Genomic DNA, 22499 nt, shown 5'->3' on the forward strand with positions numbered 1-22499 from the left:
GGAGCCGATATCTATATTGCAGTTGTGGTCTACTATCCAATCAAGGGTGCGCCCTTTGCAGTGAGTCGGTGTGAGGATTCTTTGGAGGAATCCTAATTCCTACAGCGCTTGGGCCAGGGCTTTGGATGGTCTATCTTTCTGGTCATTAAGTCTCAGGTTGAAATCACCTAGGAGAATTATTTTAGTAGAGTTTTTAAGGTTCTCACCTATAAGATGGATGAGGATATCATGAAAGTCGGCTATTGGACCTGGTGGTCTATAGGCTAGGTGGATGGGGATAGTGGTGGTGGGCAAGGTGGAGATCTTAACGGAGAGGGAATCAATGTTCTCCCCGAGGTTGGAAGGGATTAGCCTTACTGCTAGGCAGTCTTTGACTATGAGGGCTACTCCCCCACCTTTGGCTGTGTGTCTATCTTGCTTGTAGATAGAGTGTCCTTGTGGGAGGGCTAGTGAGAGGGCAGGACCTGTGGCTTCATGGAGCCAGGTCTCAGTGACCGCTAGGATCTCAATGTCGAGGTCGGTGATGAGGTCATGAATTTCGGTGGCGTGTGCTGGTAGGGATCTGGCATTGATCAGTGCGCATTGCAGGTTGTTGGCTGCCGCTTCAACCCTTATTTCGCTTTTTCTGGAGTGAGAGGGCTATATAGGTGGAGTCGTAAGTCTGTTGGCCTTCTGTGGAGCAGAGGCTATTCGTGGCATCAAATTGCAGAAGAGGCGAGAGCTTAGTCTTGCATTTCGTAGACTGAGAGGGCATGGTATGAGAGGAGTGGGGGGAGGCATATTGGGTGATCCATTCCGCAGGGGAGTGAAGACGTGTGGTGTTGGCGGTGACTGGGTGTTGCATCTCTGTGGGTGGCTTGGCCTGAAGATCAGGAAGGAATTTGGTGAGAGATCTGGTGGGTGATGGTGGTAGGGTGGATTGCATGGTGAGCATAGTTGCCTGTGGGGTGTATGGCATAGCTTGGATGCTGGATGCTTGGATCCTTTCATGGGTCTTAGTCCCAGGCTCACTGTTTGCATATTGGGTCACCGACTCTTTCTTAACACTGGTCGCAATGCTCCACATAAGATTTCGAAGTGGGAGTATTTTACTACCTTTCTTTTTAAGTTGGGAGTAAAATGATATTTTTGGGGGTAAAAATGTGAGTCCATTTCCCAATGGGAGTGTTTTATAAGCAAGTAAAAACATTTTTAAACTGAAAAACAGCAATGTTTTTGTAATCATTATTTATTTGCACCTAGTTATGTATGCACATGAAAAGATACATGTTTACTTCTTCCGATCACCCAGTAATAATAGCAGTTTCTTCCTGTGGTACTACGTGCACTGCTGGTCCAGACATATCCATGGAGATGGACACAAAGTCATATGTACCTGACTCCCATTTTTTGTTGGGGGTATTTTTACCACATACCTTTATTTTTTGGGCGTATTTGCCTATTTTTAGGGAGTAAATCCGATACACCCCTTTAGCTGTAGGGCTGACTGGTTGTATTTGTATCAATGTCCTTTTCCAAGCATTGCAGGTCACTGTCACTTTCTTCCCACTGTCCGTATTCGCTTCAACCTCTCTCTCCAGGTATTGGGTCACCAACACTTTCTCAACACTGTTCGTATCAATCTCTCTTTTCAAGATTTGGTTCACTGACCCTTTCTTAAAACCGTTTGTATTTGTATCAGCTCCTCCAATTACTTTAATTGGTCTTTCTTGTGCTCTTAATGATATGCAACACTCGCTCTCAAGTGCTCCAGTAACCGGCTCGCTCCCTCAGGGCTTGCCGGGCAGCTATGGTGTCCTTCCATCATCTTCTCCTTTGGTTCACTGACTGGGGGTGCGGTCCGTTACCTGTTTGGCTACCACTTTATCTTCCTTTGCTTCTGGCGGCTCCAGCTGCCTATAGCAATAAAGCGGTGACCTTCTCTTAGCCCGGTCTCTACGCACGCCGTTTTCAGAAGCCTCTGTGCTGCCTCCACAGTGTGCTCACCTCTGGCGTTCCAACCAGCGTCTGCACAAGCTGCGTTCCGCTGCAGTCTCTGCCTCTCACTCGTTTTCTGTTCTGCTGTGTCTCTTCTAAACTTCCCGGCATTTGTTAACACTTTCCAAAGACTAGAACCAGTAATTTGCGTACCGCTTCTGGTCATCCTCATTGTTCCATCTCTCTTCCTCGTCTCAGTACTAAAAAACAAAGGGGGTGGGGGGAGGTAAATAAGGTTGTTGCTCAAGAAAACCTGGGAATGTTTATCTGCGTCACAATAAGCCATACAGGAATGTTTCAAAGGAACATGGGGGTCATTAAGAATAACATCTAAAAGGTTCACTTTGATTCAGTGTTATCTTCTAACGTGGTCCTCCCACAGATAGCCACCACCACAGTCAGAGTAAGGTTGTTTCTGCTTTTCCCAGACCACGTTAAAAAAGCTTCCCTCCCGGGAATCAGTTACAATATCACAAGACTTGTCACATCTTCGTGGGAGTTTGATCAAGTCTAGCCGGAACAGGCTCTTCAGGTCGGAGAACCAGAAATGGTCAGCCAGAGAGGGACACCCAGACTCATTACATAAGCCTTGGTCTTCCTGAACTTCCTGATCACTCTGTGCAGAAGAACAAATGAGGGGAACGTGTGAAAAGAAATCCCTTCCCAAAGTATGGCCATACCATCCAACAATGAGTTTGGGTGCCTTGCCAGGTGAGAGGCAAAGAAGGGGCACTTGTTACATGGGTGCAAAAGTGTTCAACGACAGGGAATCTTACCACCAAAACAACTGCTGAACCACCAGAGCTTTCCACTCATGGACTGAAGATTCCAGTCTGCTGAGGGCATCCTTCTCCGGGTTCTCCTCGCCATGGAGATTGAGCCTGGACATGAATGACCTGCTGAATGGCCCATTCACACAGTTTCACTGAAAACATGATAAGCTGAGCAGACGTGTCCATCAGGGTTTGAATACAGGAGTTCCTGCTGACTCAAAGAAAGGCCCTCAGTGTGTGGAGTATGGCTTGCAGATGCAGTACACTGATGTGCACCTGATCCTGTTCCACATCCCACAAGTCGAGCATCCTCAGGTGGTTATGGTCTATGTGTGAAAAGAGTCCAAATACTCACACCCTTTTCAAAATTGGAGCTGAGGAAGAGGGATCAGAAGCGAGAGGAGGGCAGTATCCCCACCTTGCTACAGAGGGGACTCAAATGACTGAGGAAATCGCCCTCCATTTCTCTAGACGGAAACAAAAATCCTCCCTCCAACCAGAGTGGAATAAGGGCGAACACGTCTGTCTTTGTTTAGGTCTGGATTCTGATGAAGGGGAGAGGGAGAGCCCTGGAAGAAGCCATGGGGGCTGAGCCATATTAGCGTGTTCAGGAAAGGATTGATCAAGTCTCAGGAGCTGGTACTCTGTTTTATTAGTTAGGAGTGAATTAAGCTGACTTCTAGTTGCAATAATATGCCAGAGGGAGTTCTTAGAAGGATTCGGTTTATAGAGCGTGTCTTTCTTCTGGAACCCTTGAATCAATCTATCATCTTTACAGTAAGCTTTTTAAGATTCAAAGTGAGTGACTCCAGAGTACTTCTAAATGTAGATTTTAGGTAAGAGTATCTGGAGTTATATCATAATCCAAATTAAACCTACGATATTCTATTATAAATTCCTCAACCTCTGCACTGCTTGCCAAGTCTCAGTGGGTTCTTGCGTCCAGTTTCAACCCTGACCTCTTACGGGGCATGTGACCTGCCACAAGACAGACCTCCATGACGGTGTGATGGCTAAAGGAGAAGTTTATGTTTCAGTGCCAGCCATCATGTCTATTAAATCACCAGCTAAGAAAATGACATGCATTACTTACCGTAGAGTTGGGAGGTGGGATGTGAGAAGGAACAATAGTGAAAAGATGTCTTAGTACTGCTTGTCCCACATGAGAATCAGACCTAGAATGAGTGTCTAGGCAATAGTGTTTTGTAAATGTGTGTACAGAACTCCAGATTGCCGCTTTGCAAATGGACTCGAGGTGAACATATGCAATTAATGCTATGGCAGCCCCATTGCCTTGCGTAGTGTGCTCTAGGCTTGAAGGGCAGATCTCTCTTAGCAAGAGTGTAGCAGAGTGTGATGCAATTGACAATCCACCTAGAGATGGCCAATTTAGAGACAGGATCCCTTTCTCTACCAACTGCCACTGAAACGAAAAACTGGTTTGTTTTCCTTAGTGGTTTAGACCTTTCCAGGGAGTACATGACTGCCCTGCGCACATCCAGTGTGTGTAGGCTTCTTTCTGCCACGTTAATGGGGTTCTGCAAGAATGTTGGTAGTGCGATTGACTGGTTCACATGGAATTTAGAAAATAAATGTGAGCGCAAACTGAGGGTGAGTGCGCAAAACCACCTTATCTCCTTATCTCTGTTAATTGTGACAAAAGGGTCCAGAATAGAAAGGGCCTGCAGTTCACTGACTCTCCTTATTGAATTGACTGCCACTAGGAGGGCAGTCTTGTAAGTAAGAGCTTTGAGACTTGCTTTATGCATAGGTTCAAAGGGAGACCCCATAAGTCTGGTTAATACCACATTTAGGTCCCATCCGGGAGCGGGGTTAGAAATCGGGGGATGAATTCTCTTAACCCCTTCCATGAAAGCTTTAACAACTGGGATCTTCCACCACAACACCTTGCACTGGGACGTGGTATAGGCTGAGAGTGCAGCTAAGTGAACCTTCAGGGAATTAAACACCAGACCTGAGTCTAGTAGGTGAGTCAGGTATAACACAATATGAGTAGGAGAGCAATCAACGGGATTGATGGTTTTGGTTCTATGCCAGATGACAAAGCCATTTCCATTTATTGGAGTAGCAATGTCTGGTGTTAGGCTTTCTTGCTTCCCTAAGAATATACATGCATCTCGGAGGAAGTTGGAGATGCCCGAACTCTATGGCCTCAGGAGCCAGGCCGCTAAATTCAGAGCCTGCGGTCATGGGTGAAGTGTTTCCCTCTTGTCCTGAGATAGCATGTTGTATGGGCAAGGTAATTTCATCGGAGGAGAGAGCGACATCTCCATCAGATGGGAGAACCAGGGTTGGCGGGCCCACATTGGGGCCACCAATATCATGGTGACTGGTTCCTGGTGCAACTTGTGCACAGTCTTGTTGAGTAGGGGAGTCGGGGGGGAAAAGCGTAAACATTTTCCCTAACCAGGTTATCCAGAGACCGTTCCCCTTGGATCGGTTCTGAGGGTACCTGGAAGTGTAATATGGGCATTGTGAGTTCTCCAGAGTTGCGAACAAGTCAATCTCTGGGAAGCCCCAATTCTGCCAAAACATTGGAGACGATGTCTTCGTGTAGTCGCCATTCGTACTCCAAGGGCAACAGGAAGTCTCTGCTGAGCACGTCTGCCAGGAGATTGAGTTCCCCTGGAACTTGTTGAGACAATAGAAACATCCTATGTTTGAGATCCCATTTCCAAATGTTCTGTGACAGTTTGGACAACCCTGGAGAGTGAGAGCCCTCTTGCTTGCTCAGGTAGTACATTGCTGTGGTGCTGTCCATGAGTACCAGTACTGTTTTTCCCAGCAACTGTGTCTGAAAGGCCTTCAATGCTTTGAATACCGCTAACAGCTCAAACAGGTTTATGTGGTTGGATGCTCCTGCTGGGGACCCAAACGCTGTGAACCGTATGTTTGAGGAGGTGGGCTCCCCACCCCTTGAGAGATGCGTCCATCGTAAGAGTGGCTTCTACTGCAGGTGTTGTGAAGGTTTTCCTTTTCAAGAGGTTTTCCCTCGACCACCACTGCAGAGAGAGAACTAGGGCTGCTTAGACAACCACTAGATCATCCCATTGTCCGCTGGCCTGACACCACTGGCTGCTGAACCACTCTTGCATGGGGCGCATGCGGAAACATGTGTGAAGGACCAGGTAAATGAAGGATGCCATCATCCCTAACAGTCGCATGGCCTTGCGTACCATCACCTCTCAACTGGCTATATACTGAGGGATCTGAACCAGCATGTTTTGAACCCTCTCGTCGGAGGGGAAGATGAGGCCGTCTTGTCTGAATTAGAGCCCCCAGAAACTGCTTAAATTGACTGGGGTCTAGGCTGAATTTCATCTCGTTTATGTAGAATCCCAGACTGAATAAGAGGTCTATAGTCCTTTGAGTGTTTGACAGGCATGTTCCGTAGGAGTCCCCTGTAATGAGGCAGTCGTTGAGGTAAGGATATACTGGGATGGATTGCCTGCGCAGGTGTGCTGTGGCAACTGCCAGTACCTTTGTAAATACCCTTGGGGCTGAGGCAATACCGAAGGGAAAGACCTTGAACTCATAATGTGTGTCCTTTAACATGAATCTTAGGTATTTCCTGTGTGCTGACAACATTGAAATATGAAAGTATGCATCTTTCATGTCCAATATTGCCATGTAATACCCCTGCGTTAGTAGAGGAATTACTTCTTGCATTGTTACCATACGAAACTTTTGTGGTTTGAAAAATGTCTTCGCTGGGCGCAAGTCTAGCACATAGTGCATGGTGAGATCCTTTTTGGGTACAAGTAAGTACACTGAATAAATACCCTTGTTTACCTGTAGGAAGGAGACGACTTCGATTGCGCCCATTTCCTGCAGGATCTCGACCTCTTGCAGCAGGATCTTCAGGTGTTCCGGTGTTAGGCGCCTGGATCTTGGAGGTCTGTATCGAGGTGGCCGGCTGAACTCGATGCAATAATCGTGGGTGACGGTCTTGAGCACCCACTGGTCTGTGGTAATCCCCTCCCATGCATGCAGGAATGATGTTATACGTCCCCCGACCAGGGAGGCATGGGAGGGGACCCAGATTTCAGTCTCATTTCTGACTGCAGGCCGGAGAGCCTCTGGGGGTGGCGTTGCAACCCCTTACTTTCCCACGGCTTTGTCCTCTGGGTCGATATGGGTTTGCGGAGGCAGACCCCTGTCCTGAGGACCAATTGTTGCCTGAGCCACATTGGTTGTGTGGGGAACGAGAATAGGATTGCCCACGAAAGGAGCGGCAAGAACATCCCCCTCTCTGTTGAAAGGGTCGTTGAGTGATTTGATTCAAAGTTTTTAAAGTCTTGTGTTCCTTCTTGGCCGTTTCCAGTGCCTCATCAACGGCCTTGCCAAATAGGTTTGAGTCTTCAACCCGGTTTGTTGATTAACGACGCCTGTGTCTCTGGTTTGAATCCTGAGTTTTTCAGACAGGCGTGGTGTTTCAAAAGGGTACCCTGGGCCAAAGTTCTCCCTGCCGTCTCAGCAGCATCTAAGGTGTTCTTGAGGATGTTGTGGTTTTACTTGCTTACCCTCTGATACAGTTGTAAGCAGATGAGAACGCACTGGTTCAGGGACCTCCTGTAGGCCCTCCTGCAACAGGTTCCATTGGACATCCGAATAGCTGGCAAACAGCGTGGTGTTGTTGGCTATGCGGGTAGAATATGCTGCCGGAGTAGTGATTCTCTTTCCAAGAGCATACCATTTTTTACTTTCTTTGTAAGGCGGTGCCTCCTCTGTGGACAAGGGGACCCCTGCCCTCGTCCTTGTTGTAACCACAAGAGAATACGGGGTGGCATGACCCCTAATATAGAGGGGGTCAGAAGGTGACTGGCGAAAAAGTGTTTTCACCGAGGGTTCATAACCCTGGTTTGAGAGGGTGTTAATAAGGAAGGAGCAATGCGCCTCTTGATAGAATTAAGTAAAGGGAAAGCCTAGCTGGCAGCAGGCTTCTCCTTTAATATGTCCTCCACGAAATCTGAATCTAAGACTGCCTCTTGCGTGGCTATCTGGAAGTGTTCTGGTGCCTTTTTCAGGATGGAATTAAATGTCATCTGGTCATCTACAGGGGATGCCTGATGCAGGGGAGGGGCATACATATGGCATCAGGGTATGGGTAGGAGACAGCCAGGGCGGGTCATCCACCTGCTGGTCATCCCACCAATCCTGGGTCTGATCAGTGGTATCCACAAATGGATCATCCTCCTGCAAATAACGGTCAAGAGACTCTTCTTGATCTGTAAGATCAAAGACCTCCTCATGAAGAAGGCAAGATGTCTTCTGAAATTTGATCACTGCAGGATAAAGGGCATCTTCACTAGGCCTTTTAGGGGTGAACCTCTCAGAGAAGTCCACAAATTTAGTCAACCTGTCCATACACACTTCAAATGTTTCTCTGGTCCATGGAGATGAGCCAGAGGGATGAAGAGGTCGGGAAAAGGCTCCTTCTGTGGATTGTCCAGCCTAGGACGCTGAGATTTGTCAAGGAGGGTCCTAGATAAGGTCTGGGGACTTTCAGAATAACCCTCCCTCTCTTGTGGCCGTTTAGATGTGTCTTTCAACGTATCTTTAGACCTGTCCCTTTGTTTACTGTCCGCTGAAATGATCTTAGCGAGACTCTTGCTAATTTTCGGCGTTACCGGGAGGGGTTTAGGCTGTTTAGATGGTTGTGCTTTAGTTTGGATGCAACCAGAGCTTTAAGCATTGGCGCACTCTTAGGAGGCGTCTCGACGGCCTTGCAAGTTTTTGGCACCTTTACTCGTAGACTGCCCAGACGCATGCCGTTGACGCGGTTGCAGGGAGGGCTGCCGGTCACGCGAATCGGCGGTTGCCATTGAGGAACTCGACGTACCCATTGGCGCCTTGGTCCGCTTCAACTGATCTGGCGCGGCAATACTGGGGGTTGTGTGTTTGGTCCTATGGGTATTGTGTGCGTCCTTGTCGCCTGTGTGTACCTTCCCCATAGCAGGACTATCGTCAAGCCTGGTGGGGCCAGGGACGGATATCGTGGAGCGCAAGTGCTCCGATGTGAGGTCAGTGGCAGCCGGATCGGAGCTATGGCCGTTTCTTAGCTCCTTATCACTTTTGGTGGCAGGGGAGCTACCCTTGGCCTGCGACAGGGCATAGGTCGCCCACTACTTCACTTGACGCTCCATCGTCTTACGACGCAGGAGTTGGCAGTACTTACAGGACGCCTCGTCATGATTGAGGGGAAGACACTTATTGCACCGTCTTTCCAGGGGTATTTTCCCTTACAGGAAGGGCAAAATTTAAATGGTGTCCTGTCCATAGCTCAGGTGTGTGAAAGCGACGGCAAAAACAAAAGGGCAAAGAGAAGGGAGAAGGAAAGACATTCTTGAAAAGAATAGAAACCCCCAGACCCCACTCTCCCTACTGTATAGGCTGGCCAAAAGGCCCAGCTACGCGGTCGGCAGTGCTGACCGGAGCACCAGTCGTTGAAGTCTGTTCTTTGCTGTCTTCGGCAGCAGTTTAGGAAGTAATCGTCAAAGAGGGGAAGAATAATATATAAACAACCAGAGGTTGGGACATCTAACAATTTTGCAATAAGTAGTAGCTTCGCATAAGGCGACCAGCTAGCTGGGTGGAAAAAAACAATCTGAGGGACCTTGTCGTGCGACGGATTTTGGGTACACTACACATCACGTTAGGGATAGTGTTACAGGCACGCACATGTCGACGTCCACTTTCGATCGTCAAAAGACAAGATGCAATACTCCACAGTTACCACTAGATGTCAGACTATATGGACAGCATGTGATTCTAAGCAGATTAACAAGCATCAGAAGTGATTAATTCTCGACTTTGCCAGATGCACATGAGAGAACTGTGTGTAATGCACTTCAAGCGTATGAATAGGTCTCCAACTATCTACCAAGTTGTACAGTCTCCTTTAGGAAAACTGAAGCTGTTCCGTGCCATAAATCAGGTTCTATAACTAAATTCATCGCACTGATGACTATAGCATGCCTCCTACTCTAAATGTATCGAGCACATGGAGAAAAGATAGAATCAACTAGTTATGGTTGCAGTGGGCACATAAGTAGATGCAAAGGTATATTTTACCAAGTTGACTGAACTTTAACCAAAATATATCTTTCTTCTGCTTTGCCACTTTTAATGTGAATCTTTTATGAAAGGTAGAGCACCCTCTGCTTTTCATTAGCATTAGAACAGTGAAATTGCAATGGAAAGTCCCTATGCTTAACTCTATGTTGACCTCGTGCTAATAGGTATGTTACCTAAAATACTATCATATGCACTCCCTCCTTAAGCACCTTCCTCCAAACTTGGGTTCTTTTGTTTGGAGAATTTAGGCCCCTGAAAATCAGAGACCAGCCCGCTTGAACTTCCGAAAATTACCCATTCATTAAAGGAGCCTCTCCCCCTGCAAGGATAACCATGTTTTCAAAAGAACCGTGAGCCAATTCTATGTCGCTACCTCATAAAGGGGCTCATTATGAGTTCCCTGGTCTGGAAAAAAAGGCGGGAATTCCAGCACTGGCATTTTTTATAGACAGGGGAAACACAAGTTTGCTGGTGGGGACAGTGAACGATCGGCAGGCCTGACCTGCTGGGAGTTCAGGCCCCTACCGACAAATAAATACCAGCATCACCGGCACCGGTACTACTGGTGCCGGTGATTCTGGCAATCCCATCCATGGAGTCCGATGGGAACTTACCGGTGTCTCCGCTGCCTGTAATATCCCAGTAACACTGGGATATCGGGTGGCGGAAACGGCAAAACTGTAATGAGGGCCATAGTGTAGTTAACATTTATAGTATTCATAACAAAATAACTCGCATCCTCACATTTTTTTGTTTAAAAAAAAAGAATGGAGTACCAATAAACATCAGCATCCTCCCTCTCTCCTCCATCCCAGAGCCATCTCCTCCCTCCACCATTACCATGGGACGGTATGCCCGAATTCCCATGTTCTTTCATATCTCTTATTGACACAGGATCACCAGGTACACATATATCCAGTCATTGGGCCTCTTATGAGTATGCCGGACTGGTAACAACTGTGCCAGTAAGCTACCGGCACTGTTACCAGACCGGAATGCTCTTGAGTTCTGCAAGTAGGTGCCTTTCCGCCCACCAGGTCTGACCTGGCGGGCGGAAAGGCACCTGCTCGCAGACCTCGACGGACGCACCGGCACTGTTGCACACAGTGCTGGTGCATCCGTCCTCCCCATTCCCATTGAGTCCTATGGCACGCAATGGGAATGGGGAGTACGTTTTCCTGGCACCTGGCTATGGGGAATTACCGAGACCGCCGGGGCTGTAATGCCCCGGTAATTCCCCATTGCCAGGCACCGGAAAAAAACAACCCTGGCGGCAGACGTGCCATTTTACCGGCACGGCTACCGCCAGAGTCGTAATGAGGCCCATTGTGTGTGAGGTCCATCCTACCTACGTTCAAACTACTTTCCTCTTCTTTTTAGTTTGCCATAGTGATGCTGATTCTCCCTGTTCCTTTGGACCTTTATAAGGTGTTTCTCAGTGATCAGAAAGTGTTCTAGCCAAGAGTATTACCGTTCAATCAGTCCATTTATACCCAATATGTCTTTTGATGAGTTCCTGGGTTACTGGTTAAGTGTCTTCTTTACAAGTGTCGATGAGGATAGATCTTGGTATAATTGTATTGTATTGTCTCAGAACTCAATGTTTTTGGACCTACCAGCAACTGTAAGCGATTCACGTGCCGAACCACAATGCCTAATGAAGGGCTCGTTTTTTCACATCTCAGTGGTCCAATTCTATTAGCTCTATCGATATTAAGTTATTTAGGCATTCCTTCTTTCAAAATGTGACTAAATAAAAACTGCATGTACCCGTGATATTGAATGCCTCAACCACTCTGTTATTACCAGAATTCTTATATCCTCATGTCTTGCTCTATTATCAAGATCTTCCAGCTTAAACTGCATTGCTTCAAAATTTCACAAAGGTTTCCCAGATCATCCGTTAGTTCAGAGAGCTTTTCTTGAACAGATACAACGCTGGTATCTCCCTGCTATTATCCATGACTGCATTTGTAAGCTCAGATCTCAGAGGCTGGCTTTGATTTGATTCTTTGAAGTCTCTTTTAAAGGAGGCAATGGTTTGAACCAATATATCCATGGTTACAGAAGGATTTTCAGTTTGCGGATTACCTGTTGAGGGATCTGTAACCGCAGGCTCTCTTTGGAGCACAGTGATTCTTTACGACTGGTCGAGAAAGAACTTAATTTCTGTTGCCTTAGCCTGTTTCTGGGATCTCACCATATTTAGGACAGGACAACACCCCGCCCGGAGGATTCACAAGAGCCAGCTGCCTCGAAAAAGACTGTGGTCAGAGCCATGAGTGCCAACAGGAGAAAGTTGATGCAGGACGTGATTCACAAGGTGGACAAGATGATTGAAATACCTGTTCATCGAGGATCTTGACTGCGTGAGGGTAGGCCTGTCTGTGGGGGTATCCCCCCCTTTTACCTTTCCTAGAAAACTACCCCATCATTTACTTCTCTATGCCTTTACTTCATCAGTAACTTCACAGTCAATGCATGTGGTTAAGGTTTACTAAAGGTTTGGGTTGGGGTCAATATGTGGCAGAGGCAGTGAATATGGGGTAAAAAAAAAAGGGGGTGGGGGTGCAGGAGGTCTCCCCGTGTAATGGACGCTGTGGATGTTAGGGAAGTGAAAGAAAGGAGAAGTAAAGGTATGGAGAAATAAATGTGAATGCTGGTTAAGTAAAGACATACACCTGTCTGTGGGGAAGAGAACATCACAGAGCTCTTTCAGGGCACATCTGACCAAGCGACCACACCCTCACCAGCAACCATTTTAAGGATTTCTGGGTTGTTGAGACTAGGCCCCTCTTAGGGGTTGCCAGGCTTTTCAGGGAATAATCTGCATATAAACCATCCGTTTCCAACGACATTGCCTGAGACAGAATAGAGCGAATGCCATCATTAAAAATGTTCATTTATAACATGCTTAATACCAACGACTGGTTTCTAAGCGCGGGATCTGGATTCAAACATGTGTTGCGCTGTGTTGTCTTGCTTCCAAGACAAATGCGTTGCCCCCGAGCTATCCTTCCTGTGAATGGGTGTAGAAACACACGTCACCTTGTCACCTTGTCCCAAAAACACAGCTATGGGCAAATGAAACGAAAATCTGGGGAGTTTATAAACTTGGAACCCCTTCAAAAGCAAAAGGCAATTTAGCATTACAACCCACCACAATGAGAATGAGTTAAATACAGAGATGACACCTAGACATTGTCCCTTTGTCAGTAGCAGGGTGAATGGTGGTTTTGGCAGAAGATGAGCTATGAAATCCTGCAAAAACCCTTCAAAACACAGGCGAGATTACATTCAAAACCTGTGTTATCACACATTCCTTTTCACCAAAACTGGCCAACCACCACTACAAAACATTTCCTGGCAGCAAGGAGACATGTATTTTAGGTCACGTATTCAAAATTCCAAATATCCCTTTTCTTTGATGGGCTTCCAGAGAGACAGAAGGAGTCTGCTGTATATGGTTCAGAGGTGAAGCAGATAGAGGTTAAAATACCCTCTTGTCCCTTCTTATCACCCTGGACATCCCCACCCCCCAAATAACAGACAGACAAACACACACGCAGACACACACCCACACACAAAGCCCAAATGTTCCATTTGACTCAGCCGGCTACAGATGCTACACGTTTGATGCAAGGTGATGTGTCGGTCCTATTCTAAAGTACTTGAGCAGAGCAATTGAGAAGCTAATTTGCACTGCTAAAGTGAGGCAGCGTAACTGTCGAATTGTCCTGAGGCCGACCATTTCAACATGTCCTGGGGAGGAGAGAGAAGGCATTCTGAAACAGCTAATGGAGGCAAATACTGTTCTGATGTTGAGTTTCTTGTCCAGCCTGTAGTCTTTTAGGCTATGTCAACACTGAAACAGGTGTATAGTATTGTTCAATTTAAAATCAATACAAATAATCACCCTGTAAATTCAATAAAAATGATATAACAGAGAATTAAAATGACATATTTGGCAGTAGAATGAAAACAGACATCATATAAATAATGATATATATATTATAGTGAGTGTAAATACAGCTTCTTTAAGCTTTCTCATTATTAATATAATCAGGAGCTGTAATTATTCTAGAGATGAGTCAAAAATACAAACTTAAAGACGGCCTTGAGTTACAAGCAATCAAACTAGCCATCAATGTATGGTTTGAGTTTTTAAAAAAAACTATTAAAGCGTATACCATAGCAATCCCATTCATTTGTTCTCCCTTTACCTGCTTGTTCTTCACACCATCGGCATACGGGGCGACTCAGAATTACTTTAGGTCTTGGACTCAACTTTTCTGTGTTTTGGCACCCAATATACAGCTAATAATAGGGGTGGCAGTAGGGGGAGAGGTGTGGACAAAAGGAAGGCCAGAAATGGGAGCACAACACATGGGGCACAAAGGCAATTATGACCTTAAGTGACATCTCCATGGGGCACAAAGAGCACAGGCATTCAATGGAACTGGGTTATGGAGATGGAGCAGAGACACAAAGCAAATAGGCAACCATATTTGCAGCACAGAGTTATAGAATAGATGTAAGGGGCACACAGATCACTGGTGTGTAAAGCGCTGTAAACACACTGGACCCTTTACAGCATCCACTGTACATGAACATTTTCCACAAATTATGTTCTTTTTTCTTTGTATTTTCATGTATTGGTTAGCGTTTCTCTGCTCTCGACAAGCATTTTGTTAAACCCAATAGCTAAAACTGTCAAACAATTGCTATTTTTTAAGTTAGAAGCTTGTAGAGGTTTTACATGTTTATGTTACCCGCAAACAAGCATTATGCAAAGCATATTTTGAATGAAAAAATAGGACACAAGAAAATTACCGGAATAGGACTAGAGACTGCTGCCACTACGATTCCAATAGGCTGGGGAGATAGGATTGCAGGACTTCCATTAGAAATGCTCGGCAGGCCATTGCTTGCAGACCCTTCCGATTTCTTTGCAATACCCTCTGCTGGTAATGGGGACTGAAGTTTCTGCTCCTGTTGTTTCTTTTGGATTTTGCGCTGTAGCTGCTGTTTGGCATCAATGGGTGAAGCCAATGTCTTCATTTGGGGATGAAAAGAATTGCTTTCAGCTGTGGGTATGAACGCAGATGCCGGAGAAATACCTTTGATTCCTGAAAATCAGAGTAGTCCAGTTAACATTTGATATTTGAAATACACAGAAATTCCAATAAGTATCTGTTAAACCCAGTGTTTTAATAACATAATTGGTTTCAAAGTCTGTTAAAACAGTTTAAAGTCTGTGACCTCTCTGGCACCACTCCCACACACTCCATCACACCTGTGCAATTATAATTTAAGAATCTAACTTGGAGGATGGGAATCGGGATGGCAGCAGTATAACATGACCTTTTAGCAGCTTTTCCATGTCGCTAATATAACAGTATACATGCTGCATTTCTGGACTCTTTGACAAATATACTAGCCCTTCATACCTTCTCTACATTGTGCGAGCACGATCAGGAGCCATGTTAAAGTGTAGATTGCAGGCGCACAGTCTTGTGGATGGGGACACGGTAGCTATCTTCTGGAGATCCATGGAAAGACTAGCTCTTCTGTGTTTAAGACAGCTCCTAGGAACAGTTTGGTCTTGTTTATTAAGCTTGACTTTTTTCTCGTTTGTAGAAAAGCCCAACTGGAAGAGAAGGTTTATGGTTCTTTGAGTATTTTTCCTGCAAATTAGGGGATACTCCCCTGTAATCAGCCAGTTGTCTAGGTAGGGGTAATCAGCCAGTTGTCTAGGTAGGGGTACACAGGGATTGCCTCCCTGAAAAGGTGCGCTGCTACCACCGCCATACCTTGGTGAATACCCTTGGAGCGGATGCTATGCCGAAGGGTAGCACTTTGAAATGGCAGTGCTGGTTTGCCATCTTGAAACGCAAGAATCTTCTGAGCGCTGGGAACATTGAAATATTAAAATAGGCATCTTTCATATCCAATGTTGTCATATAGTCCCCCCGCTTTAGCAGTGGGATTATTTCCTGTAGCGTTGTCATGCAGAATTTTTGTTGCTTGTCATAGGTCTTTGCAGGGCGTAGGTCTAATACTGGGCGCATAGTTCGATCTTCCTTTGGCACAAGGAAGTAGGTTGAATAGATATCCTTGCTGACCTGGTTCGATGGGACGATTTCGATGGCGTCCTTGAGCAGCAACGGTGCGACCACCCCCAGGAGGATGCGTTGCTCCTCCTTCGTGGTTGGTGTCTGACGCGGGGGATGGTTTGAGGGTCGCTGAAGTAGTTCCACGGAATAATCGCTACAGTTGATAGCACCCACTTGTGCATGGTGATTCCCTCCCAATGCGTCGGTGAAATTTGTTATTCACCCTCCTATTGGAGAGGCATGGGAGGGGACCTGAAGCGGGTGGTCATTGTTTAGGGGGTGTTGCTCCACTTCTGGAACACCAGTGGAGGAACACTGGCCTCTTTGGAAAACTTGCGATGCCTGACTCTGATCGTTTCCCCAGGATGAGCCCTGGCTTTGTCCGTAACTGGAACCTCTTTGTGAATTTTGACCTCGAAAGCGTGAAAAGTGCTTCCGCCGCTTTGGCCTGGTGGCTTATTAGTTAGTTGTCCCAAAGATTTAAGAGTGTCATACTTTTCTTTGGCCGATTTTAAAGCATCCTCAACAGCTTTCCCAAACAGGACATTTGGCCCTATGGGCATGTTTGGGAGTGTTGCCTTTGTATCCAGTTTGAATCGCAACTGGCGAAGCCATGCATGGCGTTTTAATATTGTCCCGTCGGCGATGAATCTGCCGGCGTTATCTGCGGCATCCAAGTTGTTTTTAGTATGCAACTTGATACTGCCTTTCTCTCGGCTTCTGCGAGGGATAGTTGTGACTTGAGGGGTTCAGACGCTGATGCCATTAGTGTTGCAACCTCATCCCACTTATGGCAGTTGTAACTCGCCAATAATGTGGTGTTTGCGATCCTTGTCTGAAAAGACGTTGAGGTGGCCACCTTTCTCCCTAGAGTGTAAAGTTTTTTGCTTTCTTTATCTGCGGGTGCTTCAGAAGATGCTAGCGGTGTTCCTGCCCTTTTTCGTGTAGTGGTCACTACTAACGAGACTGGCTTAAGTTGACCCCTTCTGTAAAGTGGATCTGTAGGCGCAGGGCCGAACATCTTTTCAATACGTGGGTTCACGGCCCTTGTTTGACTTGGCGTCTCTAGTGATGGTTGTATTCTTCTTTGTATAGATTGTAGGAGGGGTATAAACTGGGTCGCAGCTTTTTTATGCCCCAATATGTCCTCCACAAAGTCTTTATCCAATTGGGTCTCTTAGGTTTGGATCTGAAAGTGTTCTGCTGCTTTTAAGAGCATATCATTAAACTGGGGTTGATTGTCTACAGGTGAATCAGCCACTGGTGGATCAAGATGATCGGGGGAGGCCATGACGCAAAGACCTCCTCATCTTCATAATATTGAACCTCCCTCACCAACCCCCCACCCGCCCGGGGTATTCTGGTGCTCAGTCTCTGAATTGGGATCATACAGATCATATTGGACAGAGTCTTGCTGAGGAGTAATTAAGAGGGTGTCAGGGAGTGGCCTCTTTGTTGCGGGTTGAGATGTGGATGCGCCAGCAGTGGGTGGCATATTCTGTAGGCTGTGTAATGCCTGTGGGTTTCTGTCAAAGAAATTGGCCATGAAAGACATTCTACGCATTATTCTATCAATGTCTTCACAGGACCATGGAGAGAAACTTGCTATATTTAAAGGATTTGGAAGTAGAGGAGTCTGTGGCAGGGAAGTCTGTGGTATCTCTGGAGTAGGCTGCTTATCTGTCATAGCAGCTATTAAGGTACCCTCCCCTAGAGAAGTAATCCCTTTCTCCTTGTTAGGTGTACTATCCTTCTCCTTGTGGGAATGGTGAGTTTTAGAAGATTGGCTTTGGGAGGAAGGCTTTTTCGACGTTCTCCCTTTGAGGAGCGTCTATGGGACATGTTTTTGGCCCAGTTGCAATCATTTCGAGTAACTGGTGATTTTTGCCGATTTCAACGGTGTAGTATGAACTCAAATGTCGGCGGAAGTGAAGCTGCGTCCTCCGATGCTCGGCTTTTGGACGTTATATTAGGCACATCGTCCACGTCATCTTTCGCGCGACTTTAGGGGCTGTCATGTGGCGATCTAGAGTGCCCAGAGGACAGGGAACTTGTGGACCTCCTCCTTGGAGCAGTGTCTGCCCGTGTTGAAGATAGCATTGTCGACTTTCGGCCACAGGGTATGTGCTTGGTGTGAGCTGCACTGTGTGTGCTACTGCCGCCGGGTGTCGTCCCCGTAACAGCGCCGTTGGGGGCTAGCACATGGGAATCTATCGGTTCCCCGTTGCCTTTGCCGTCCGAAAAGACAGCAATGCTGCCGTCGCTGGATGCACCCTCCAGGTCCAAGGTGGCCTCGGCCTGCGCACTGGGCCTAACACTTTGTCTTTCGGTCCTTCAGTGTTTTCGGTTTGAAGAGCTGACAAGCTCGACAATGGCCCTATCGTGATCCCCGTGCAAGGCACATATTGCACACCCGGTGCTCGTCTTTTCCACAGAAACATTTGATTGCAACTTGGGCAGAATTTAAATGGTGTGTTTTCCATAATTTAAAGGAAGGGCAGCAAGGTCAAAAATAGAGAGGGTAAAGGGCAATATGCATTCTCTTAGAGTCCTAAGTAATTTCCACCCCCCACTCTTCCGAGTGTCTGGGCCGAGGCACAGTGCTGCCTTTCAAGGCCGAAGTGGTGCATCAAAGCAAGGTCTTTGTCCATCGTTTGTCCTTTTTCAGCGACACCGAAGATGTTGTTGAAAGTCGGCGATTAAAAGGATAGAAAGAGTAACTTTTCAATCAATGTTGTTAGTCGATATAGGAACTCCCCGATTAAGCGTCCGTCGATGATGGCAGAAAAAAACAATATGAGGGATCTTGACATGTGAAGGACCATGGGTACAGTGGATGTCACAATAGGGATAGTATTCCTGGCACGCCCTGACGCCGTCCCTTTTCGGGGTTCGAAAACAACAACTGTAATACTCTGCAGCTTCTACTAGATGTTGGCCTATGCATAGCATGTGATCTAAGCAGATTCCACAAGCCTCAGAATATATATATTTATTGTGTAGTAATACTTATAGCATGCGAAATGAGGCTACCAGTAACACATGTTATGGGACAGTGGGAACAGTCAATCAACAAAAGGAACAAGAGGCTGCTCCTACGTTAAGCAAATAAATGTTGGAGCACTGCTTGTCCCACCGCAGATTCATTCTTGCTGTCTTCTTCCAAGCAGTAGTGCCGGGCAAAAGTGTGGAGAGTGCACCATGTGGCTGGCCTGCAGATGTCCTTTAAGGCCACTCCTGCTTGAAAAGCTGTTGAAGTCGCCCTAGCTCTTGTTGTGTGCGCTGTGGGCGTGGTTGGCAATGGGTTGCTTCTGAGCTCATGAAAGTGCGCGATGCAACTGGATACCCAACGTGCCAGGCTATCTTTGGATATGCTTTTGCCCTTGGTTTGTCCCGCAAATGCGTTGGCGAGTCTTTTAGCAGTTCTGAATTCCCTGGTCTGTTAGAACGTAAGTGTGCTTGCCACATCCAGAGAATGTAGTGTACTTTCGGCAGTGGTCTTGTGGTTGCCGAAGAATGTAGGTAGAACGATCCTTTCCGGCAGAATGGCTTCAAACACAATCTTAGGAATAAATGTAGAGTGAGGCTTTAAAATGACCTTATCTCTGTGAAAAGGAGGTTCAGCAGATAAAGCCTGCAACTCCCTGATGCATCGCCGGGCTGATGTGATGGCTACAAGGAAAGCAGTCTTCCGTGGTAACAATTTTAAATCACATCTGTGTATGGGTTCATAAGGTGCTCTCATTAATGCGGCTAGTACTGTGTTAAGACTCCATGGACGAGCAATTTTCCTTTGTCTGGGAAAACAGCGTGTGAGTCCTCTGAGAAAAGTCTTAACCGCTGGATGAGACACTAGGGAACGATGAGGCTTGGTTATGTAAGCGGCCACAGCCGAGAGAGGGACTTTAATGGAAGATATTGCTAGACCCTGTTTAGCTACGTGTAAGAGGTAAGGTAGTATTTGCTCTGCAGATGCCAGGAGGGTGTCTGTGTTAGCCTGTGGACACCATGTTCTGAACCGTTTCCACTTTTTGGAATATGTTTGTCTAGTAGACGGGGCTCTTGTAGCCAGCAGTATATCCCAGCACTCTGGATCTAGCGTGAGATTGTGAAACTTTTGCTGCTGAGGAGCCAGCCCCTGAGGGATAGACTGGCTGGGATGTGGTGAAGTAGCTTGCCCTTTGCTGAGATAAGAGGTGCGAGTGGGGTTGGAGATAGGCAGGCTTCTTGACCGCTAGTTGAATGAGTGTCGGGTACCAAATCTGGTGTGCCCACATCGGGGCTATTAGCATCATGGTGTCGGGCTGCTCGATCATTCTGCGCAGTACCCACGAGATCAAGGGTGTTGGTGGAAACCTGTAAAGGAATTTTTCCTTCCATGGTACGGAGAATGTATCTCCCAGGGAGTGTCTTTCCGGATACCTGGAAGCAAACTGATCGCATTTGGTCTTCTCGTAAGTTGCGAGCAGATCTATGCTGGGCTTCCCCGACATGTGGAAAATTCTGTTGAGATCAGATCTTCGTTGTTGATCTCCCACTCGTGTGATTATAGGAAATGCAGTCTGAGCTTGTCTGCTAAAATGTTGTCCTTGACGGGAAGGTGCTCTGCTCTCATGTGAATTTGTTGATGAAGTGCCCAATTCCAGAGCAGTTGTGCTTACTGCGAGAGAATGTTGGACTTGGTGCCCCCTTGTTTGTTTGTGTAGTGCATCGACGTGGTGTTGTCCATCTGCACTGTCACCATCTGGCCTGTCAAACCTGGAAGTAAGGACTTTAGAGCCCACCGAATGGCTCTGAGTTCCAGCACATTTATGTGTAAGCGACATTCTGTTTATGACAATATACTGATGGCCTGGAGGTTGTCTAGATGAGCTCCCCGTCCCGAGAGTGAAGCGTCCGTCCTCAGTAGCAAGGTGGAAGTAAGGGATTTAAAAGGGAGACCTTGTAGAAGATTGGGGTGCTTTGTGAAAACGTGTAGTGAGATGAACAATGTCTTCCCATGACCCGCTGTGTTGTGCCCATTGGTTGTCCAGTTCCTCTTGAAGCGGTTGCATCTTTAGCCTGCAGTTTGGAATGAGGAAGATACAGGATGACATCATGCCCAAAAGGGACATATATTGCCTGACAGAGTTTGTCCTGTCTCTGAACCATACAATGAGATTTTGCATTGCTGTCACCTTGTCTGCTGAGGGGCGTACTCTGGGGACTCGATTGTTGAGGTCTTAACCTAGAAAAATCTCTGTTTGCGCAGGTAGAGGCAAGGACTTGTCCTTGTTGATTGAGAACCCTAGGTACTGCAGAAGTGATGTTGTTTCCACTGCTGCGGTCGCTGTGTTCAGGGAGGATCCCTTCACTAACCAATCGTCCAGGTAAGGGAAGACCTGGATTCCTGAGCTTCTGAGATGGGCAGCTACCGGGGCTAAACATTTCGTGAACACTCTTGGTGCAGATCCTAGTCCGAAAGGCAAAACCCTGAACTGGAAGTGTTGGTTGCTGACTGTGAACCAGAGGTATTTTCTATGTGTTGGATCGAAGGGAATGTGAAAATATGTGTCCACCAAGTCTAGAGTGGCGAGGAAATAGTCATTTCTGAGCCAAGGGAGAACCAATTGTAGGGGAGTCATTTTGAACTTTAGTCGGTTAACAAATTTGTTGAGGGCCCGCAGATCTATGATCGGGCACCACTGTCCGTTTTTCTTTCGCACTAGGAAGAAATGGGAGTAGAAATCCTTTCCCTTTTAAGGAGGGGGGTACTATCTCTATGGTGGCCGTTCGTGTTTAGTGACTTCTACATTTAACTGTTACAGCCGCATCCTGTTTTTCTTTAGTGGTGGGTGGGGTGGTGGTTTCTGTACAAATTCTATGGCGTGTCCCCTTTTTATCACTTGAAGCAACCATTTGTCCGACATTATGTTGTTACACTTGTCGAGGTGCCTTGAAACACGTCCTCCTACAGGGGTTAGATGCAGGAGGAGCGTTGGGTAAGGGTCAATTCTTTTTGGCCTGGCTCCTGCCTTGTCCTGGCCTCTCTAGTCATGCAGATTTTGATACATGTTGTGACCTTGTTGGTACCTGCCCCCCGACTGGTAGGGATTTGAGGAAGATGTCTGACCCTGGAAAGATTTTCCATAAGATTTGTATTTGGCACTGTTGCCTCGAAAGAAACGAAAGGAACGTTGGTCCTTATCTTTGTTCTTTAAAGAGCTAATTGCTCTAGCTGTGTCTGTCGGCCTTGATTCCCTTTAAGTGATCATCAATCTTTTTGCTGAATAAGTCTTGACCATCGAAGGGCATGTCCAAGATCTGGGCTTGTAACTCTGGTCTGAAACTGGTGGCCTTCATCCAGGCTTGGCGCCCAAGTACTGGTCTGTGCGTCACCTGCCTGAAACCACAGTGAGCGCTGTCTACTGAGGTGTCTATCATGTGGTCCGAGACTGCGTCACCGTCTGCAATGATGGCCTCCTGTTGGAATTCTTCTGAGTGATGCTTTGTCCGTTTAGACATACAGAGTCATAGCTCTCTGCAAAACCTAGCC

The 22499-nt window shown here is 46.8% G+C and overlaps 1 protein-coding gene across 1 annotated transcript in view; it reads right to left on the reverse strand.

The window, feature by feature from the left end:
- The window catches only part of RFX7 (regulatory factor X7), a 445260-nt gene that overhangs the window by 16703 nt on the left and 406058 nt on the right, over positions 1 to 22499 (reverse strand). The window contains exon 8 of the mRNA XM_069624888.1: positions 14682 to 14977. Within this exon, the coding sequence (XP_069480989.1) occupies positions 14682 to 14977 (296 nt within the window). The remainder of the gene's footprint in view (positions 1 to 14681; positions 14978 to 22499) is intronic.

This window comes from Ambystoma mexicanum, chromosome 11, assembly GCF_040938575.1.
Source record: "Ambystoma mexicanum isolate Mex_15411 chromosome 11, UKY_AmexF1_1, whole genome shotgun sequence".
Lineage (NCBI taxonomy): Eukaryota > Metazoa > Chordata > Amphibia > Caudata > Ambystomatidae > Ambystoma > Ambystoma mexicanum.